The following is a 23,713-nucleotide window of genomic DNA, read 5'->3' on the forward strand; positions in this document are numbered from 1 at the left end:
ATAAGTGAAAAAACCAAGCTTCTTCAAAGTTGCAGACAGAAGCGGTGGTTATGTTGCAGTCAGACTTGTCAGGACCAAGAAGAGGGTAGGATTGTTGAAGTCGCAAAACATAGCTGAAGAAAAGTCAGAGGATTCTAAATCGATTTTTTTAAATGGCTTGAAGTTACGGGGAAAAATATAATGGATCCAGACAGACAAGTATTTCCTTTATTCATTGAGATCAAGAGAACTGTGCAACTGTGGAGTAAAAGTAAAGAATTGTTACAGTCAGAGGTAGAGCTTGGCTCCAGATCTTAAAGATGAACTATGAGATCGTTTTAGTAGTTCTGGGGGGCAATAAAAGCTCTTACTGTAAAGATTTGGAAAATATAGATGACATTATGAAAAAGTAAAGATATCAGAAAAATTGCTGTCACAATACACCATGATTGTTATCATTCTAGTCAACATCCTTCTAGACATGTCTCTAGATACACACTTGCACTCAGTACATTTACAGGGTCATAGCAAATGTTATTTTTAGCAATTATTATGGATTGCTTTCCATGTCAATAAGTATGAATTTGCATCCTTTTATACTGGTATTAGGATAATCTGTTATTAATCCAGTACCTTATTAATCCAGTATCATAAATTTGAAACTTATACTGATTCCATACTTTTATCAATCATTAAAAAAAATAAGACTACTTTAATGGTTATGCTTGATCATATGTTTTCCCTCCTGCGTGATTACTTCTAAATTACCTTTTAGAAAAAAATTTCAAGCAGTATCTGTATAGAGATCTCCTTATACATATATCTAATTTGTACGTGTGAAAACTTTACATGTACATTTGGAAATATTAATGGCTTACACTTGCTGCCAGCTTTGATGAGATGAACATTGTTCTAATGAGCATTATTTATTACACTGTCACTAAATTCTCTGAGAGATGTTTTATTTTTAATTAGTTTTACAGATACCAAAACAGAGACACAGAAAGATCAAGTCACTTGCTCAGTGTCACACAGTAAATGTCATAGTGGAAATTTGAACCTGGACACCTCAATTCAGAGCCCTTACTTATAATCGCAACATTCTGTGTGATCCACACTCTTCTCAAAATATTTTAAAAATCAATGACATCAGCATTTTTATATATCAATAAATTTGGAGCTACATACCCATGTTTAACGTGGGCTTCCCTAGTGGCTCAGGAGATGCAGGTTTGATCCATGGGTCAGGAAGATCCCCTGGAGAAGGAAATAGCAACTCAATAGTTATCCGAATATTCTGGTGTTTCCAGTTTTTCACTTATAAATACTGTAGTGGAAATATTTGTTTGTGTACCTTCTGGCAGTTTGTCTCATTAGTCTTTTTTGTTTTAGAGGTGGCCCAAATGTTATATATACATTTAAATTTGGAATCTAAATTGGCAAACTGCATCCTCAAAAAACTCTACTGATTCTCAGCTAGCAATCATGGAGATATATATTACCTTATGATTACTCTAACATTAGGTTTCGTTTATTTATTATCTTTATCAATATCTTTGGCAAAGCAAATACTTTAGTGGTTTAAATTTCTTTAAAAATTATCCAGATTGAAAAGCACTGAGCATGTCTTTAGACCACTTACGTTTGGAAGAATGTTTTGAAAGGCACTGATCCAGCTGTGTTACAACCCAGACTGCTTAAAATCTGAATAACTTATTTGGTTTAACATCAAACAGATATGATCTCTTAGGTCTTCAGAGAAAATTGGAAGGATGTCAAGCATAATATCTGAGGCTAGGTGGATGGTGCTATGAGAAATTAGGCATAACAGTTTTATATTCAACATAAGGGGCTATAGCTATAAGCAATTGTTTATAGATTTTTACAGATTCCTTTGTTTGCTCAAAAAAATCAGGTATATAATATTAGTTAGAAGTTTGTAATAGAAAAAAGCAGGTTAAAGCTATAAAATTAAATTTTTTTTTATATAAAATTAAATTTAAAAAACCTTCTGTACTTATTAAGTGGTGTGTATCACCCATTTTTTTGCTACTACTCTTAAGATTTTAAGGTTTTGTGACACTGCAGATTTCTCATATTGTTTGTTTTATTAACAAATCCTGACATTAATAACAAATATGACAATTCTTAGAAAAAGTATTTATGAATCATTTAGGAGAATGTGAAACATAAAGTGGAGAGCAGGGTCTTGCTCCACGGAAAACTGAAAGAGCGCTGGTGATTGAGCAGGAAAGTTGGTGCGCCAGCCCCTGGGACCTGAGATGAGAGGGGTCCAGGAGAGATGACAGGTCTGAGAGCCTTCCTGGGGAATGCCTTTCACACTGCCACAGAGGTGAACCACTGAGATGTTTAAAAGGTCAATTTCAAGACTTCTCCTCAAATAGGTGGAAATTAAATTGTTTGAACAGAAACTGTGGGCATTTCCTCATCTCCTGTGTATAGTTCCTTGAAACTGTCAAGCCTAAATACAAAATCAGAAGTTGAGTGATAATATTTACTAATAAGTGCTTATGTTTCACATTTAATGGTTTATAAAAATGTTTTTCCTTTTATCTCTTGTGGTACCAACTAATTGAATAAAAATACTCTTTGTCTTTGGGAATATAAATGATTGATAATTATTTTCTCTATTCTGTTGTTTTCCTCTAAATTCTAAAGACATAAAGTCTATCCTTGAAAAATGAGGACATGGCATGGCATATTTATATACATAGCTACATACATATATAGGCTTCTCTAGTGGCTCAGCGGTAGAGAATCCTCTTGCAATGTAGGAGGTGCTGGAGATATGGTTCAGTCCTTGGGCCGGGAAGATCCCCTGCAGGAGGAAATGGCAACCCACTCCAGTATTCTTGCCTGGAGAATCCCATGGACAGAGGAACCCGGTGGGCTACAGTCCATGGGGTTGCAAAGAATCAGACAAGTCTGAGCACCCACGCATATGCACATACATACATATATGTATGGGTGTGTGTGTGTATACACACATATCTGTGTACATATATATATCTATGAAAGTGTTAAACTAAACAACACACACACACATATAAATACGCACAATAAAATTTTTTTCTAAAGTAAGACAACTTTGAATGTGAAAGTAAAAGTCGCTCAGTTGTGTCTGACTCTTTGCAACCCCATGGACTAGACAGTCAGTCCATGGAATTCTCCAGGCCAGAATACTAGAGTGGGTAGCTTTTCCCTTCTCCAGGGGATCTTCCCAACCTAGGGAAGACAACTGTAGATGAAACTAAACTTTGAATATTCACTAACCTTCAATGGAGATGTCTTATTTTTTCAAATGTATATTTAAAATATACATTTTAGGGATTTAGAAAGAACTAGCGAATGTGTCAAAAAATACCAAGGTTTGCACAAGTGTCTGGTGTTTGCTGAGTTCTTAGTCTATGAATGTTGCCTGGTGGGATTGGAATCATTATGGCTTTGTGATAGTTGCTCTTCCATCTAGTTCTGAAGGAGAGTTTGGGTTGTATCATTATCACACAGATTCCTCTATGCTGGAGTTTCAAAGGCATTTTTGTAACATGCTGAGGAACTTGTCCTTCTTGGGGCTGGTCACACACAGCAGTAGACATTATTCAATGGAGAGAAACAATGGGGAAGTCAGCATGCCAAATACTCAAATCCTATGTCTGCCATTGCCACTCTTAGAGAACCAAATTGAAGTTTTCATTTTTGGCATATTCTTTAGTAGATATCATTTGTTTTGTTGATGAGCTAGATTGAAAGAAATAAAAGTGGTCTCTAAATAACCAAATTGTGATTAAAGTTGGAGCACAATGATGATACTAATTTCATTTTAGTTAATATTTGCTGGGGCTTTGTAGTTCTGTCCAAGAAAGCTGAAATGCTCTTAATTTTAGAGAAGGTGAGTACATTTAGATATACATTTCAGTCCAGAGTGTTTAAAAATGTTGTAATTAGTACCTGTGGGTTCAGGAGTCCTGATCTCATAAGATGTTGCGATAATTCATGAGTGAGGAAGATTTGGTTCAAAGAACTTTAGAGGGTTCACTGACCACATGATATATAACTTTGGACATTATTAAGAGGAAACCATTTCACGAAGTTGATTTAGAGGGGGTAAAACTTACCAACGGTTTTAAAGATTAAACACTGTTTTCTCTCCTAGCATTATAATAGTTTCTCTTCCTCCTTCACTTTGCTTCCAAGATGACTCAAAGCACAGAACAGAATGGTACCATAAAAGCAAGAGGAGACTCCCTTCTGTCTTTGTCATTTTTCTTTTTCTTTTTTTGTATTTATAGTCTATGGCCTAGCCTCCAGAATTTCTGGAGTAGTTGTTTTTGTTTTTTTGTTTCTTGTTTTTGTTTTTCCTTCTAAAATTTACTGATTAGGTAGAAACATGATTCAGTCTTTAGTTGGAGACATTTCACAATTTGGCATTGGATCTGACATAGAAACAGGAACTTGTGTATAGTATCTCATGTTTCTACCTTCTTAGGGAAAGCATAGTTCACACAATATTTACCTTAAGTTGTAGCACAAAGTTCACATAAGTAGTTCACATAAGTCTTTTGTAAATAAAATACAAGGTTAATGAACTATTTGATAAGCTTTCAAATATTGCTTACATATAGATCATATATTTCTCTCAGGAAATACTGGGAAGAACATAGTGAATGGCTGAATGGCTTGGGCTGGGAATATCCATGTAGAAGCATGGATGGCTTTGTATGTCAGACTTAGGGACCCACAGTTCCTCTATGGTACACATATCAGAGGTTGTCAAATGCTGTATTTGAAAAGAATGTTAAGAACCATAGGTTCAGTGAAACTTTTTTTTTTTAAATCTATAAACATACAAGGGTCTTTGCAGTTTTAGCTTTAGAGTAATAGGTTATGTTTTGAGATGAAAACAAAAAGGTTATTTCTGATGAAATCTAAAGTTGTTAAATGTAGAACCTTAGTTTAATAATATTTATAAGTTTTATACTCTTTCATTTAAAACATAAGAATCAAATATGTCATTTTGTAGAAGATGATTTAGATTAATGTTTTGCCATTATGTATTCAGCTTTTTGTTGCAAAGAGCTATATTCCACTGAAGCAACTTAGCACGTACACATTCAGTTTTTTGTAAAGTTAGCACCTTAATTCAAGAATGCTTAAAGATGACATTAAAAGATAATTCTTTTACACAAAACATTATTGCTTTTATTATTGTTTTTAATATTAAAATGTAAATTGCTTTTTTTTTCTGTTTAACTTTAAAATTTCATGAACATAATTGCATTGTTATTTAATGTCATTTTCTTTAATGACAAACTTTCTTCATTTTCTTAAATAGTATCTATTGCACATAAAAGATAACTTGTTTTTGAATTAAAAATATAAACTCTTTGCTTTAAATTCTTGACTAACATTAACCTAAAATATCAGATCAACCTCTGTTATTTAGAAAAAATTAATAGCTTCTTTCTAAAACCAGAGGCTTCAGGGTTTAATTTTCTTACCTTACTCTGGGCTTTGCAGAATTTCTCAGGGCAGCTCAATTAATTTATAACAATGCTGCTCAACATGTGCTGAGGAAATAATACAAAATATTCAAAACCTTTCATATTCAGAGTCTTCACCAAAGTCATACTGAGGTAGATATGATCTTCTTTTGATTAAATCCAGAATATGATCAATATGATCTTAGTACTTTCACTTTATAACTCATTTATATTAAATATAAAAATGTATTTCTCTCCAGTGGGCAAAAATTCAGTGTTAACCAAATATGAAGGATGAGGGTAAAAGAAAATAAATTCATCTTGATGCTGAAATAGTTGTTAATTAAAAACAACCAAAGGAGTAAAAACTGATTATAAATAATCTGCAAATTATTTATGTATCAAGATATTGTCCTATTTGGGATTATTTAAATGACAGTGACAAAAGGATTTTAACTATTTTTTGCAGAAATTATTGTAATAGACATAGAAATGGAATATTCTGCTATCTGCATGTTTTAATATATGCTTACATTCATGGTTGTAAGAATAATAGTGGGATATAATAATAGTTTATATTGTTTTGAAGGGTAGAACAAATGTGTAATTTCAAAAGATCTTTAGAGTTGCAGAAGTGAAGGCAGGCAAACTAAGATTGAAGGAGATATAAGGGATCAAAATAATGACAAAAATTAGCAGTTGAGCAAAGAAAGCAGTTTTCTATTTTTCTTCCTTATTCTTTTATAAACACAAAAGATAGGGTAGGTGCCAGCCTGCTATGGCCTGAGGATTGCAAAAACATGCAAAGTGTGGCATAGACTGGGTACCATTAGTTCCAATCACTAGGCTGTAAAGCAAAGATGAGAGGAGACCTGTGATGAGAAGATAAATGTTGTTTTGTCTCCAGTCTTTAATATGGGAGAGATTAAGCATATTTATATGCTGTGAGGATTAACTTTGATTTTTTTTTCCCAGAAAAGATTAGACTGTTTTGAGCGATTTCTGCATATGGAATACCAAAGTTAGAAGATTTAAAGTTGTAAAAGAGTAAAAGAGCAGAAAGATAAGAAAAAAGAAAAGAAAATAAAGAAAGCCAGATTTTAGGGAAAATTAATTTTAGAAGCATGATGAAAGTAAAAAAAGTAGTATAGTATGGTTAAAAGTTACAGTTTATGTCAGAAATACAGACATTATGGTTTGTTTCTTATAATGTAAATAGTTAGTCTTTGTAATCCTGAGACATTGATATAGTATTTTAGAATGCTTAATTATATGCTTCCTTATTTTTTACATATGGGTAAACCTCAAAGCCTGAAGCTTGGTTGACCTACAGAGACTTTTATCCTTCTCAAACCTCTCCTCCTTCATCTTTTCCCCCTGTTGTTCTACAGCCTCACTTGAAATTCTTCAATGCCTTCCTAACTATCACTGGCAATGACCTTTTGTTTATGCTCCTCCAAATCTGTTGTAAGTGATGGTTTTGGACAATTTACCATCGTTGAGCATCTCTTTGTGTAACTTTTGAAGCATTACATTTTCTTTGTGTTCTTTCTGCCTCTGAGTCTCCTTTCATGGCCTCAGTATATCCATACTCACATCCACACCAGCTCTGTACCAAGAGTTCACATTCCTTATGATTTTATCATTATCCTCTTAATTTCTCACTCTACATGCTCTGTTTTAGGGATTGCACCTATTCTATTGCTATCAAGCATCAACTACCATTTAAAAGCTCTAAATCTTTATATCAAGCAGCAACTTTTCATTTGTTGGCCAGCTCACCATCAGCATCTCAAACTAAAATTTTCATCTCCTCTCCCAAATCTTCATATTCTCCACTTTCTTATCTAAATTTGTTATATTAAATCTATGTTAATATAATGGTCCTAAGGAGAAAGATATTAGGCAAAAGAGTTGTCACCAAGAAGAGGGATAATTATAGACTATACTCGGAGAAAAGTATAAGTGGTTAGTCACTCAGTTGTGTCCAACTCATTGTGACCCCAGACTCCTCTGTCTGTGGAATTCTCTAGGCAAGAATACTAGAGTGAGTTGCCATGCCCTTCTCCAGGGAATCTTCCCAACCCAGGGATCAAACCTGAGTCTCCTGCATTACAGCAGATTCTTTATTGTCTGAGCCACATGCTTGTAGACACAATACTTAATTTAAAATTTGAATGGGAGATCATTGTGGAAAAAGAAGAGAGGAGAAGACTTATATAGTATTTTAAACTAGTAACTCAATAACCTCAAGTTACCTTGATCAAGTGTAGCAAAGTGGAACAATATTACTGGAACTTGAATTCCCAGAGAATAGTAGGACCAGGATTTGAAGGATATGCAAAAGTACAATACTCTTGCTTGGCGTTGTTAGAGGAAAGAAAACTCTTATTATGAAACTTATTAATGGCTAATAACAGCATATCCTTCAGGAACATGGAAAAAGCTTCTCCCTCAAAAATACTTCATGTCTAAGTCCTCGGTCTAACAAGCACTCCATTATTTGGACTCAGATCCCCTCCTTTTAAATCTCTCCCAACTGTGAATAATGTGGAGCCCCTACTGATCAAGAGAATATTTTTAAAAAAGGTCTTTTACCTGTTTAACAAAAATATTAACTTCAGTGCCAACTGAACTCATGTTCCCTCACTCCCACATCAATCAGTCCTCAAGTGTTGTCTAACAAGAACTCTCACATAGGTTTCTCCCATCTTTTCCATTGGCAGGGCCCTACGGTCTCTTTCCTATGTCTGGAGACATCAGGGTAGATTGAAGAGTGACACTGGTTTTGAGGTTTGGAGTAGATTATAAATTGTGTGGATCACATTTTCATGTAGTTATTTCCTGAACACTGCAGGCAGTATCATGTCAAAAGACATGATTACAAGCATTTGAACCCACTATTTCCTTTCTCTGGAATGTTCTTCCTCTTTTACCTCCACCGCATGTATCTTTCCAAACCTTGTTAAATGTCATTGGCTTCCTGAAACCTGTCGGAATCCCCCAGGCAGATTTATTCAGTTTCTGCTTTGTCCTGTTGTAGTACTTTTCACTTTCTTCTGTTAGATAACTATTTGTTCATTTGTAATTTTTGAATGATTTCTGTATGTATATAAATTGGTCAGACCCAATAGGCTGAAAACACAATAGGCTGTGGCCATAGAGGGCACCACTCATAGCATCAATCTTCATATCCTTAGCACATAGCTTCATGCCTGATCTATAGCAGTTGCTTAATTAATATATGTTTGAAAGTCTTTTTATGAGATAAAAGGCTAAAGTATGCTCTTACTGTTGCCATTGAAGAATTTTTGTGTGTTCTTTCTCCAACAGGATACAGAGAGAATTTGGTATGACTTTCAAAATTATACTCTAACAAGATAAGAGAATGTTTCTCTTTTGTCCTTTTAGGCTGACCTCTTGAGCCCAAAGCCAGTTTATTCAAATTAAGGGAGTTGATATAATTAGTGTTAGGAATGACTTTATATAATGGGATTTGGTTTACTGCAAGCAAATTTGGATGAATATGAGTCTCTTGCAATATTTTAACATTTTAATTCATTGCTGACTCTACAGGGCAAAGGAGATCATAACCCTTAGTCCAATTTAAGGATGATGAGTTGAGATTTTTTTCTAACAAGGCAGGGGATAAAACATGTCTTGCTTCAGATATAGTACTGCAAATTGCATTTGTATTTAAAATAGGTAAATTCAGTGCCCTAATAGTTGATATTTTTGTTAAAATAGGAGGTTAGAGTCTTTATAGTGATATATGCTTAAAAATTATGAATTAATTATTCAATACCTACTCCATGCTCTGAATTAGGTAATGTGGAACAGATGCTCAAAATGATGTTCATTCTTGTAATGACGTGCTTCTTATCAAGTTAGAATGTTAAGAAAAAGGAGAATCACTAGGCAATACACATTTCCTGGTAAAAAAAAAAGAGAAGAAAATCATTGCTAAGTAATTCAAGAAGCTTTCAGCAACATTGATCCAAAGATCAGTGTGGAAATTCTATATGGGGAAACATCATGATCAAAGACACTTGGATTGTCAGTGTTCTTTAACTTCCCAGTGATATTGGGCTGATGATACAGAGAAGTGAGATTTCATGTTGAATAGTCAACATGTGGCCCATTTACGGGGAACTAAATGCCATGTGGGGTGATTTGAACTCCGTGAAATGTCATGCTGTTTGGTTACTCAGTCGTGTCTGACTCTTTGCAACCCCATGGACTATAGCCCGCCAGGCTCCTCTGTTCATAGCATTTTCTAGGCAGAAATACTGGACTAGGTTGGCATTTCCTTCTCCAGGGGATCTTTCCAAAGGGATTAAACTTGAGTCTCTTATGTTTCCTGCATTGGCAGGTGGATCCTTTACCATTAATGCCACCCTAGGAAGCCCCTCTTAGGCAAAATTCAACATAATGAAAAAAGAAGTTACAACATATTATTTGGGAAATCATAATATTTTGTTAGGGATTGGAGACAGAACAAAAATTGTGTCAATGTTACACTGTTTAGGTTTGGAACAATTATACAATTGATATTGTTGATCTAGTTATGGTGCTGTAACTACTTCATGAACTTTTTCTCAATCTTTTTTTACCCGCTAGTCTAGTCTAGATCTAGTTTAGGAGTTATTTAAACCTACCTACACTATGTCTGTTATAATTTTAACAGCATGAGTTAGTAAAGAGAGCCTAGGACTGGTGGTCCTGGTCTCATTGAGGCCACAACTAGCTGCAAGCCTGTTGCCAGGTCACCTGATGTTCTCAGCCTTTCCTTCCATAATTCGGAAATAAGAGCATTGATTGACCTGGATGAATTCTAAGATGTCTCAGTTGAGCTTTCTTCAGGCCGAAAGAGTTCATGGGAGCTTCCAAAATGTACACATTATCATTGAGCTTCTGAAGTACTGACTATATATTTTAATGCATACTAGGAAAAGTACATCTTTAACACTTATAATTTGGTAGAATATTCTACCCTCCTATAAGATAGGTGGAAGGCTCAATATATAGGCAATTACCTCTTCCAAGAATGTGTTAAAATTATGGAAGAAAATAGCAGAAAATTAACCCTTGTAGTTGAAGACAGTGTGCTTACAGTATAATTTAAACTTTTAAAATAAAGCTACTTATTTGCATAATGATTCTTTGGAAAGATAATCCTTAAAATAATAATATTATTCATTGATATGAAATAAAGCAAAAATAACATTGTAAATTAATCTAGAAAAGATGTCATGTTACTATATAATTAGATGTATTAATAAACATATGAACTATCACTTGTTAGGCTAAATTTTTTTCCTTAACAATGTTCTATTTATATTTTGAAAGTGTTAATTGATTGTCATCAGTTTGTTAACCTCCATACTATGAATACAGTTGTGCGCCAGATGTTCAAAAATAAGTGGTTTTCTAATATTATGTATCTAAATTGAAGTTTAAAAATTTGATCCTGCATTTAAAGGTTGAAGAACTGTACTTTGCTTGGATATCCAGAAAGAAAATGAAAATAACTGGTTGTTTTATTACTATTATTTACAAGCAGAGTTCTCTGTCTTTCAGTTTGAAATTAAGAACAATAACAAACTTTGCCCTTTTCACTTCTTAAACTCTAGGAGTATTCTATACATTCTTGTTATGTAAAGCAAAGTATTAGTATTGGAAACTATTCTTTTTTTTTTTTTTCAGAACATAGGTTGTCCCCAAAGAAAATTTCTTATAAGTTGGACTTATAATTATCTTATATCCTTCATAAATCACCAAATTTATCTGCAAATTTTATAATATTCATGATCTTTTAAATGTTAAGTAAAAAATTCCAAAGATAGTCATGTTAATTTTTAAGCAACTACATTCTCTGCTGATCATACTGCTGTTGAGGCTGAGATTGCTATCAGTAAATTCTTGAGATCATTGTTCTTATATACAGATAAAGCTTTTTCTCCAATTACAACAAATTTTTCTTCTCTACTCCAAATATATTACAAACAAAATTGCTGAATTCACAAATGGGGATGATCTCCAATTTGAAGCTAGTCACAGTAATCTCCTTGATGGCAAGAAGCCTATCCTGTTATCTAAGTATTTCTCAGGACCAAAAGAGTTTTTGCATATAATAGGTTTCCTATGGGCTTCCCCAGTGGCTCAGGGGTAGAGAATCTGCCTGCAATGTAGGAACTGCAGGAGACATGGATTCAATTCTTAGGGCATGACAATCCGATCCATTATTCTTACCTAGAAAATTCCATGGACAGAGGTGGGCTATAGTCCATAGGGTAACAAAGAGTAAGTCAATGAATCCTAGACAAGTTTTATAGGCCCATGTAGCATTGAAGTAGGAGAAATTGTACTTAGGAATTTATACAATTTCATGAAAACTAAGTCTATTTTGAGTCAGAATTTTATACTTAGGCCTCAGTGATCTATCTTCACCAGTGGCTTTTGTTCATATTAATATAGGAGTCTATATATATTGAAAACTAAGTTGTTACTCAATTTCTGACAGCTAAATCTTCCTATTCTTTAGCTTCCTAGTTTTAACACAGGACTTAGAAAATTAACAGAAAAATGGAAATGTCTTTAATTTAGATTACTTTTTCCTTTGAGTGATCTTTCTTTTTTACCACCATAGTCCCTATATCACAGACGGTAAAGAATCTACCTGCAATGCTGGAGACCTAGGTTCTGTCCCTAGGTCAGGAAGATCCTCTGGAGAAGGGAATGGCAATCCACTCCAGTATTCTTGCCTGGAGAATCCCACGGACAGAGGATCCTGGGGTTGCAAAGAGTCGGACATGACTGAATGACTACTACTACTACATTGACTTTGGACAACATCCTTTACTATATTAAATTTCAGATTTCAGAGATGAGGGGAACTATCACATTTTAGCAGTCAAGTTTTATTACAGGTCTTGTAATGATGGTGATTTCCTGAATCACCAGTTTTCCTCAGCACCCTATTCCCATTTTCCATTTTCAGAATGTGTTGGCGACTTTTAGATAAATTTGAAGCTTTCTGTCCAGCAAAATGTTTAATCCCTTGAGGATGTTCAAAGTGTTAAGACTGATGGATCTGACAGAGCTAAAGTCTAATAAGAATTGCCGTTTGCAACCATGATGATTCATTGGATGGCAGTTTATTTATCTTTTTATGTATTTTCTTTCTGATTCAACAGCTCCCCCCACGGTTCGTATTGTACATTCAGGCTTGGCCTGTAACATTGAAGAGGAGCGCTACTCAGAAAGGGTCTACACTATACGGGAAGGGGAAACCCTGGAATTGACCTGTCTAGTCACAGGACATCCACGTCCACAGGTGAGTCCCGAACCGTGACATTGTGGAAAACTCTCTGACTTGTCTTGCAAATCAGAAAAAAAAGAAAAAAAAAATATATATATGTTTATTTTAGATGATTTAGCTAAAAATGTATATATGTTTGTGTGTGTATGTATGTGAAATCCATACTATATGTGCAATGTAGGATAAGGGTAGTAATTGTTGAACATTCAAGCTTAAGTAAACATGTAGAATAGACAAAAAATAATTTTTGTCTTGGTATTGTGAGAAATTTAAAAGACACTAGTCTAAGGAAGCTGTTAAAAAGACAACTGCAAAAATATCTCTGTCAGATAACAATTCATATGGCAATGAGTTTATTTTAGAATGTGGAACATGATTTCACGATAACATAATTGCAGTGGAGGAGGCGTTTGTTCTAAAAATGTGATGTGCAAGGTCACAGGTACTTTCCTTACTCCTAGTCATTATATTCAGAGAAAACCTTGAAAAACAGATGTTTGCGGGTGCCATATGAATTCAGGTTCTCAGAGTCAGCAGCTACAGCTTTTACAAGCTAAGTACCAGGAACAGAAATTGAGACTTTCCAGGGGCACTAAAGTGATAAATAATGAGCAAAGAAAAAAAAAAATGTATGGAAAAAGAGGTTAGATAGGAGATAATGTTGTTAGGCTATATATCTGTGATTTAAAAATTTAATTCAGATCCAAAATTTTCAGGATGTTTTATTCATTGATTGCCAGTTATTACTGTCATATATTTAACCTGACTGGTTCAAAATACAGATTGTTATTCAACACAAACACTGTTATGAAAAAGAAGTCTCATTTGGTAGACAAAGTTATATATTTTATTTGTATTACAGAAAAAAATTCCAGTTAACACACAACTGTACAGGGAAAACTAAAGAACAGTGTGAAGATTATAAAATCTCCCATCATTTTAATCTTCTCTTTTGCTCTTGTCATCCTTAACTCTTTAATTCTCGAGGATGTTTTGACTCTGCCATTTTGACCCTGAAGAGCAAATTAAAATAAGCATGTGAACTTTATAGAATGAAGCAATGGATTGATGAGACCATGAGTAAACTGAAATGGCGAAATATGTTTTATCAAAATTATGCTGTTGAAAAAATGGAAAACAGTAAAAGTAAAAATTATTTTAAAATATTAAGATCCATAGTGGCTAAAATTGCAAATTATGATACTTTCTAAGAACTGAAAATTTATTAAAGAATAAATTTGTCTCAATAAAATTGAGTTATAGAAAATTTGAGGCTTCCCAGTTAGTGCAGTTGTAAAGAATCCACATGCCAGTGCAGAAGATTCAAGAGATGTGGGTTTAATCTCTGGATTAGGAAGGTCTTTTGGAGTAGGAAATGCCAACCTGCTCCAGTATTTTTGCCTGGAAAATTCCATGATCAGTGGAGCCATGGGGTCACAGAGTCAGACACGACTGAGCAGCTGAGCATACATACACAGAAAATTTGACCCAATGAATTAGATTTGGTAGAAAAAAATGATCGCCAAACTAAATACACAAACCCAGAAGCAATAATTGTTGAAACATGATGTAGGTAAATAAGCTGATATTTAAATAGCATTTTTATTTAAAAATTTGTATAGAAAATAATGTAGTCCAATTAAAATAATTTTAGTTATATTAAAAAATGATAACATTAACTCAAGAATATTATCCCAAAGAAAGTTCAGTGTTGTTATTATTTTTTTAATTTATATGCATAGAATAAAAATTCCAGAGTAAAAAAGTTGAAATCAAAACAGGAATGTCCAAGTAAACCTAAAAGAAGGCACAAGAGAATACTCACTGATGATCCCCTTATTCTTACAATGACCGTGCCAAATTCTATACATTCTGAACTAAAAATGCAACTTACATTTTAATTCATCCAGCTATTCTGCTCCCTCTATCTTCATACTTACATTCTCTCAGTCTCAGACATTTCTTATTTTCTCCATACATCTTCCCTTTCATGCTTCAGCAATCTGGATGGAATCTTCGAGCTCTGAGTAATCTAAAAGAAGTTCTGAAAAACAGAAGTAGATTATTGCCTTATTCATTTTTCCTGATAAATTCCATTTTTGGAATCATTTCAGTGTATTCTAACCCTATGAAAAATTTATTATTTTGGTATCATTATTTCTTCATTCCTAGAAGCAATTCAGGTGTTTGCAGGTGAATCAGTTTCAGTTTATATTGCATACTTGGAAAATTAACTGGGCCTCTTTTTTGTCAACAAGCTGTATAAGGAAGGTTGACAAAACAGCTGGGCCTTCACATCCTGTCTAAATACTAAAGGGCATGCTGTTGGCAGCTGGTTTCCTCAGGATGAATTTTCTTGGCTGATACCATGAAGCTGAAAAGGTTTTCTTGCTCCTTTGTTTAATCTGAATATGATAATATTTGGAAATGCAGTGAAAAAGAGAAGTTCCTCATTCACTTTTCAGATTTCTGAATCTGTTACCTATTTCTCTGGCAATGAGAGTCATAAAGGTTTCCATTTCCACAAGTATTCTAAGGCAGCAATGTAAAATTTCTTTAAAATAAGTGAATAAATTCAGTACATAGCAGTGGTTATGAGCGTGGGACTGCCTGGGTATAGTCCAGGATCCTTCTTGACTACTAGCGTGGTCTTGGGAAAGTTCCTTAACCTCTCTGCTCTCTGCATCTCAGTTTTCCTGTCTGTATAACAGCAATAATGGCAACCATCATATCTATATCATTGACTCCTTTCAAAAGTTAAATGCAGGTTATACAAATATATGCACATGTTAACGTATACACATATAAACAGATGGCACATAATAAAATATATACTGGCTTTTTATTATTTTAAGTAATTTATACTTGGTCTCTACTGTTGAACGTATTTGAAATAAGCAAAATTTTAAAAATGGTTCTTAGCATTTCTATAGTCTAAATGAGATGCATTTCAATAAATTTCACTATTTTTGTGTTTTAATGCATTGCAGAGCCTTTGCATCTCTGTTAATTAACTTTTCTTAGCTTGCAAGGACTAGAACTAAGTCCTCCTCATTTAAGAAAGGCTTATTATAAAGATATTAATATATGGAAAAGTGAGAAAGGAGACAAGGGTTTGTCAATAAATCTACCAACCTAGTGTGATTGTACCTCTGTACATTCTTAATTTCAGGATTCAGCTACCTATACTCTTAATTTTCCTTTTCTTTTTTCCCCTCTTTTCTTTTTTCCTTCCTTCTTTCCTTCTCTCCTCCTTCTTTCCTTCCTCTCTTCTCTCTTTTAATGTTACAAAACCAGTAAGGAATGAATTATGAATACAGTTCTCCTATAAGTGATTTAAACAATAGGATATTTAACAGACTGGATCTGTTTACTGTTATCAGGTGAGTGACTGTCCAACTGAAACAACTAATATTTTTTCAGTATATCTTTGGATAGGATATGGAAAAGGGTCTAGGAGAAATATCCAAAAATTTATTAATCACAAATTTCATATCAATAACTACCTTCACAGTTTTCCCCACACACACAGACACAAATGCACACACACAGAAAGTCTCACCCACTGGTGATATACATCTTTATTAAGTTCATGGTTACATGGGGAAAATGTATTCCCATAGCTTGCTTAGGAGATAGATCTTATAAGAGCTTACAAGAGCCTTTCTGATCATTGATATCATGCCTTAAAATAGTTTTGTTACTATTACTTTTAATATAGACTATAGAAAGACTCTTTTGGTTCAACACTTTAATATACTGTACAAGTACTGATACTTTTTATGCCTAGTACATCAGCATTAACTAAAGACTTTTTAACATTTAATAAAAATCCTCATGAATTTAAAGGGTCATTCTTCTTACTGAGGAGATCTGAATTTATTTACAGCTATTTCAGAGTTCATCATTTGTTTAATTCCATGAACAGTTCCTGATGCTTAGAAGAAACATTCATCAGACAACTCCAGATACTTGCAAAAGCAACATTAGTCAATGTACTTAATGAGATAATACACATAGGTCATTTAGCAGAATGCCTGGCAAAAAGTAAATACTTAGTCATCATCATATTTGTGATTGTATTACCGATACAAAATAATATTTTTCTATAAACCTAATAATTCTAAACTATTGCTGTCATCATAACTTTGAGGTAACCCAATAGAGTAAGTAGGGTGTTCCTTACTCTCCCATTGAAGTTGGGCTCGGTCACAAGCATGGATTTAGCTCGTGTATTTTGAGCTAGCTATAATCTGGGCCAGATGTTGTGTCTACATTGGAAAAAATTGACACACTTCTGATACAAGCTAGTATGTAGCTAGTCATCTGATAAGTGAATGCTTTTCAATTATCCTCAAGGAGAAGGATTTAAAATTTGTTTTTATGTGAGATGGACAGCAGTGCACCTGCACAGTTCTGCCCTAGCTCAAGATGAACTGTCTCATTCTTCGTAACATTCTAGTGCACAGGGAACTTGATATCTTCATAATCTACATAACATTATACTAGTCCATTATATTGATTATAACACATCATTTTGCCTGCTCTGCAAGCATGATGATCTAGAAGATTTGGTGCTGTTTATGAATAACGTGTGGATCTTTTATTAAAGTCCTAAGCATAGAGTCACAGCACAGACCTTTAGATTCTAGAACAAGACTAGACTTTCTACAGCATAGTGCTAATTGCTATTTGAAAAGCTGCTCTTTGGTCAATAGGAAGTAGGATCCAGTTGATACCTGCCCCCTTGGTCAGGTGATTCTGTAACATATTCTACTTTACATGGTTCCTTGGAGGGTCCCAGAAGAATGAAGCCCCAGTCACTCTCAGCAATGTCTAGCATAATAACACTTTGTTTTATTGGTTTTTCTCCTTCTCTGTGTCACTGTTCACAGTCCCCTACTTTGCTTCCCTGGAATTAATTCTGAAAATAAACTACTATCTGTAATCTCTTGTCTCAGATTTTCCTTCCTGAGGCAACTCCAGGATAAGACAGTACCTGTCTCCTGGACTAAAACCTCATGAGGAGCAAGCACATTTATCCACCTAACCTTAGTTTGTGCTTCCTTGCTGCTGACCTGAAGAACTGAAGTGAAGTTGCTCAGCCGTGTCCTACTCTTTGCGACCCCATGGGCTTTAGCCTACCAGGCTCCTCCCTCCATGGGATTCTCCAGGCAAGAATACTGGAGTGGGTTGCCATTTCCTTCTCCAGGGGATCTTCCCGACTCAGGGATTGAACCCAGGTCTCCTGTACTGCAGGCAGACGCTTTAACCTCTGAGCCACCAGGGAAGCCCATGATTCAGGATTATTGTACTTCTACTTTTCCTGAAGACTTTAAAGGTAAACCACATGTCACTAGCCAAGGTAGGATGCTCAATTAAATTTTGCTTTTATTTCTTAAGACTTTTATATAATATAATTGGCATGGCTGTAGATTATATCGTCCTCACTTATTTTCCTCTTGAAAAAAATGTCTTGTACTTGAATTAAGTCTAAGCATTGAAAGTTTGTATGTTCATTCACAAGGATTGTCATGCGATGGAGATTTCCTATGTAGATACCAACTGAGGATTTGTTTGGTTTTAACAGTTTTGCCTCTCATGATCAAAATTGGATCTCCAAGATGATTGGAAAATGGATCTCAAAGCAAAGTCAGAATAATTGGATATACAGATCACATGGAAGTTTGAAATTAGATGTGTCTTTTTGAAATCTGCATCTTTCAATGAATAATATATGAGTTATGAGAACATAATTGTTATTTTATTACAGCAGTTGACATGAAATAAGCTTTCTAAAATGATCAGGGCATTTCTGGAAGATAGAAGGAAATCACTACTGCCTATCAATATATAGTTGAGGATCTATTGGTTGTATTGTATATAGTTGACATGGATCATTTTAAGGTAAATAGCTGTGATTCTTTTCATGTAGAAGTGTTGTATAGCTACGTAGACATTGATGATTTGGTTTTGTATTTTTATTATTAGAAGAATACTCCCATTGATATATTTTCAGTATGTATTATTTGATGTATGAGGAGATTTCTAAGTGATAGACACCCTACAATATATATTTTTCCTTTGATTTTTAATATTTTTTGTAGTAGCTATTGAGTTGTCAGGGCTTCCTTAGTAGCTCAGCTGTTAAAGAAGCCAGCTGCAGTGCAGAAGACCCTGGTTTGATTCCTGGGTTGAGAAGATCCACTGGAGAAGGGACAGGCTACCCACTCCAGTACTCTTGGGCTTCCCTGGTGCCTCAGCTGTTAAAGAATCCACCTGCAATGTGGGAGACCTGGGTTCTATCCCTGGGTTGGGAAGATCCCCTGGAGAAGGGAACAGCTACCACTCCAGTATTCTGGCCTGGAGAATTCCATGGACTGTATAGTCCATGGGGTCACCAAGAGTTGGATATGACTGAGCGACTTTCACTTTCACTTGAGCTGTCAACAAAATCTAAATGCACTAAATTCAATATAGTCTTAGGTGAATTTTTTCATGATGGGATGATAATCAATTTCTCTATTTTCAAGTTTATATTACATGTATATATATACACACACACACAGAAAGATAAATTCATAATACAGTGTAAGTTTTTGGGGCACATTCAATGGTAAGTGTTCATTTATAGTTGTATGAATCCCTGCTATTTTAAAAAGGTAGCGTGAAAACAAATATATTAATAGTAGTGATCTACTTGTGATCCTGTTGAATCAAGTTTACCCTCTTCATTTCTGGCTAGTACATTAAAGATGCCAATTAAGAGAGTTGAATTTAGTTTTGAAACTCCAGTGGAATATAGCACTCCTTAGGTTTACTTGAAAATATTGAGATTTGAGACTTAGCTTCAATAATTTTAATTACAATTATAGAAAATACTACCTATCTAGTTCTATGTTAAAGAATATGCTATCAGTTGTAATTAATAATCTATACAGGTGCTGTTTGTAAGCATGGCACCTTTATTTCAAATTAGGCTCATCACAGCCTTTTCCTAAACTTCTCAGATGCTTCAAAAAAAATCAGTAAGGAGTAAAACCTATCTGTGATCTGAAAAAGTTAACTCATGCTACACAAAAAGCTTTTGTAAAAAACAAGTATTTCTAGGACTGAAAAATGAGAAAACAGTTATTCGGAATGACTCAATTATTTTTTTTAGAATTGTTAATATTTTATTTTGATTTTCTTTTAGTGTCAGTCTTAACAAAAACCTAAAAATAACATATATTTTCCTGACAGTTTTATCTGTTTCAATCAACAAACATTGATTTTTTCCTTTTTCCCATGGAACATGAGAAATTATTATTCGATAAAACTTGATCCCTTCTTGTTTACTTGCTTGCCTTTGGCGATGATGTTGGATCAGCTTGAGAATAAAAAATCCTTAGTTAATTAGTTTCTTCACTGTTGGGTGTCATCAGTTCAGTTCGGTCGTTCAGTCATGTCGGACTCCTTGAGACCCCATGGATTGCAGCACACCAGGCTTCCCTGTCCAACAGCAACTCCCAGAGCTTGCTCAAACTCATGTCCATCAAGTCGTTGATGCCATCCAATGATCCCATCCTCTGTAACCCCTTCTCCTCCTGCCTTCAGTCTTTCCCAGTATTAGGGCCTTTTCCAAAGAATCAATTCTTTGCATCAGGTGGCCAAAGTATTAGAGTGTCAGCTTCAGCATCAGTCCTTCCAGTGAATATACAGGACTGATCTCCTTTGGGATGGACTGGTTGAATCTCCTTGTAGTCCAAGGGACTTTCAAGATTCTTCACCAAACTAAAATTCAAAAGCATCAATTCTTCAGCGCTCAGCTTCCTTTATAGTCCAACTCTCACATCCATACATGACTACTGGAAAAACCATAGCTTTGACTAGACAGACCTTTGTCAACAAAGTAATGTCTCTGCTTTTTAATATTCTGCCTAGGTTGGTCATAGCTTTTCTTCCAAGGAGCAAGTGTCTTTTAATTTCATGCCTGCAGTCACCATATGCAGTGATTTTGGAGCCCAAGAAAATAAAGTCTCACTGTTTCCATTGTTTCCCCATCTACTTACCATGAAGTGATAGGATCATGACCTTTGTTTTTTGAATGTTGAGTTTTAAGCTAGCTTTTTCACTCCCCTCTTTCACCCTCATCAAGAGACTCTTCAGTTCCTCTTCACTTTCTGCCATAAGGGTGGTGTCATCTGCATACCTGTGGTTATTGATATTTCTCCCGGCAATCTTGATTCCAGCTTGTGCTTCCCTGATAGCTCAGTTGGTCAAGAATCTACCTGCAATTCAGGAGACCCCGGTTTGATTCCTGGTTTGGGAAGATCCACTGGAGAAGGAATAGGCTACCCACTCCAGTTTTCTTGGGCATCATAGTAATCTGTATTTCTTAAGATTAACTTTTAGGCATCCAGGTATGGTATAGTACTGAATCTAACTGATCTTTTACATTGCTTTTATTGCTGTTGTTCAGTCAGTAAGTCCTGTCTGGCTCTGTGATCATGTGGACTGCAGCATGCCAGGCTATAATCAGAACAATTTACCATCTTGAATAATTCTTCACAGTGCCATCAAGAAGATGGACCATAGCCAGTCATTTAATAACACAAAAGTATTACGTGTGTTATTGTATAAAATGCATGTAAACACATTTCATAGATATTTAAATTCTATATCCGCTGAAGTATAATATTAGCTTAAAGTGAAAAGTGAAAGTGTTATTCGCTAAGTTGTGTCCGACTCCTTGTGACTCCCTGAATCGTAGTCCACCAGGCTCCTCTGTCCGTGGAATTCTCCAGGCTAGACTACTGGAGTGGGTTGCCATTCCCTTCTCCTGGGGATCTTCCTGACCCAGTGATCAAACCCTGGGTCTCCTGCATTGCAGGGAGATTCTTTACCACCACCAGGGAAGCCCCATAATAGCCTGAAGAGTTCCCTAATTCCAAAATTGTGTGTGTCTGAATTTCATGGTTGTACATTGTGTTAATTTCCTAGGACTGCCACAATACAGTCCCACAAACGGGGTGGCTTCAAACAACAGAAGTTCCTCTCTCACAGTTTGGAAGGCTACAGTTGTGATAATGTGTCAGCAGTGCCCGAATGCTCTCTCTGAGATTCTAGGTAGAACCCTTCCTCACCTCTTCCCAGTGTCTGCTGGTAACCATCGAGATTGATGTCCACTGGCTGTCAGCCACATCGTTGCAATCTGTGCCTCTGTAGTCACCTGTATGCGTGAGTGTGTGTGCGTGTGTGTCTGTCTTTTGAATGGCGTTTTCTTCTTCCTATAAAGATACCAGTCATACTGGTACACTTCAGTAAGATCTCATCTTAGCTAATTACATCTGCAATAGCCCTGTTTACAAATCAGATCACATTCTGAGGAACTGGTATTTAGTATTTCAACATATCCTAGGGGCACAAAATTCAACTCATTTGTCATTTTAAATTACATGGTTTATGCATATACTAGGGCTGCTTTTAAAGAGCACATTATATATGCAGTGACTATTGTGCATCATTAATCTTCAAGGGGTTTACAGTGTTTTACTTAATGATTTAGTATTTGTTGTCCCACTTGCTACACCCCTTCCCCTTGGCAGCTGAGTCAGTGGCTTATTTGTCACGTCTTCCATAAAGCCTTGCTTGGTCAAAGATGCTTGCTTAAGTACCCTTTCTATGGGATCCCAGAATACCAAGCCATTTCTTACCACAATACATCATAGGATCCTGCTTTGGGGAGTGAGTGAGATTTTAGATTCTGCCGAAAAATTCCATTGTTTCACATTTCACCTTCTCTACTTTTTCATCCCTGTGAATGTGGGTAATACTAAGTTGTCCAAAAAATTCTTTTGAGTTTTTCCATAACATCTTATGGAAAAGCCCAAATGAACCTGTTGGCCAACTCAATGTATTTAACTTCCATTTCATTTGTTTTCTTCATGTACAAGATGAAGTAGTAGTAGTAAACATCTGTTCATTAAGGATTAAATAAAACCATACAAGGGAACACAAAAATCTTGAACAACCATGACAATAATGATAGAAATAATAGAATGATCATGTTGCTATTCTGTTTCCTTTCTCTCTTACTGAACTGTAAACTCCTAGGAAACAAAGGGCTGGGTCTTGCATTCCCATTTTCTGTCTCAGAATGAACATATATCATGATTTGCCTGGCACAGTCCTGGTTTACACCTAGTGTTCTGGTACACTTGTTGATGTCATTGTTTTTCAGTCCCCCAAAGTATCCTACTTTGGAGGATAAAATATATGGGACCATAAACGTAAAAGTTTTCACAGAGGGTTTCTTGATTACTTATTAAAGAGTAAATGTGGCAGGCATTATCACTTGGGGCTAATTGTTGAATATTTTAATTAATTTGTTTCCTTTTATTTATTTTTTTTTTATTTTTTTATTTTTATTTATTTTTTTTTAATTTGTTTCCTTTTAAAAAGTACTAAATTGTGTTTGTAAATGCCTGTGTCATTTACCTCTTAAAATTAAGCATTTAAGGAAATCTTAGATTCACTTGTGTAGGCACTGTTGGAAGCCACATACCTCAGTGCCTTCAAGGTTGCATTAAATGCTCCCTTGGTGGTCTCCAAGAGTTTTTAATGTGTCTTCTTATTTTACTACCCAGCAAGAATTTAAAGACACTCGGGAAATGAGGCTCAATAATACGAAGCTATTACAGCTCTGTAGTTGAAGAAGAGTCTAGCTTTAAACCTTCATGCCACTTTTGATAACAATACGCGTTGTTTTATTATAGATATAACAGGGCAACATTGGGGACCTAAATGACTGTAGCATATAAGTATAGAAAAACCTGGTAATTCATTGCTTGGATTTTGTTACTTTAAACTACAAAGTCATAGTAATATGTCTAAATAACATGGAAAAGATGGAAGCATAATTTTCATCAGA

The 23,713-nt window shown here is 35.0% G+C and overlaps 1 protein-coding gene across 1 annotated transcript in view; it reads left to right on the top strand.

The window, feature by feature from the left end:
- Window positions 1–23,713, top strand: part of MDGA2 (MAM domain containing glycosylphosphatidylinositol anchor 2) — an 884,707-nt gene that overhangs the window by 358,156 nt on the left and 502,838 nt on the right. The window contains exon 2 of the mRNA XM_061158404.1: window positions 12,677–12,816. Coding sequence (XP_061014387.1) covers window positions 12,677–12,816 — 140 coding nt within the window. The remainder of the gene's footprint in view (window positions 1–12,676; window positions 12,817–23,713) is intronic.

The sequence above is a fragment of the Dama dama genome, chromosome 12 (assembly GCF_033118175.1).
Source record: "Dama dama isolate Ldn47 chromosome 12, ASM3311817v1, whole genome shotgun sequence".
NCBI classification, from domain to species: Eukaryota; Metazoa; Chordata; class Mammalia; order Artiodactyla; family Cervidae; genus Dama; species Dama dama.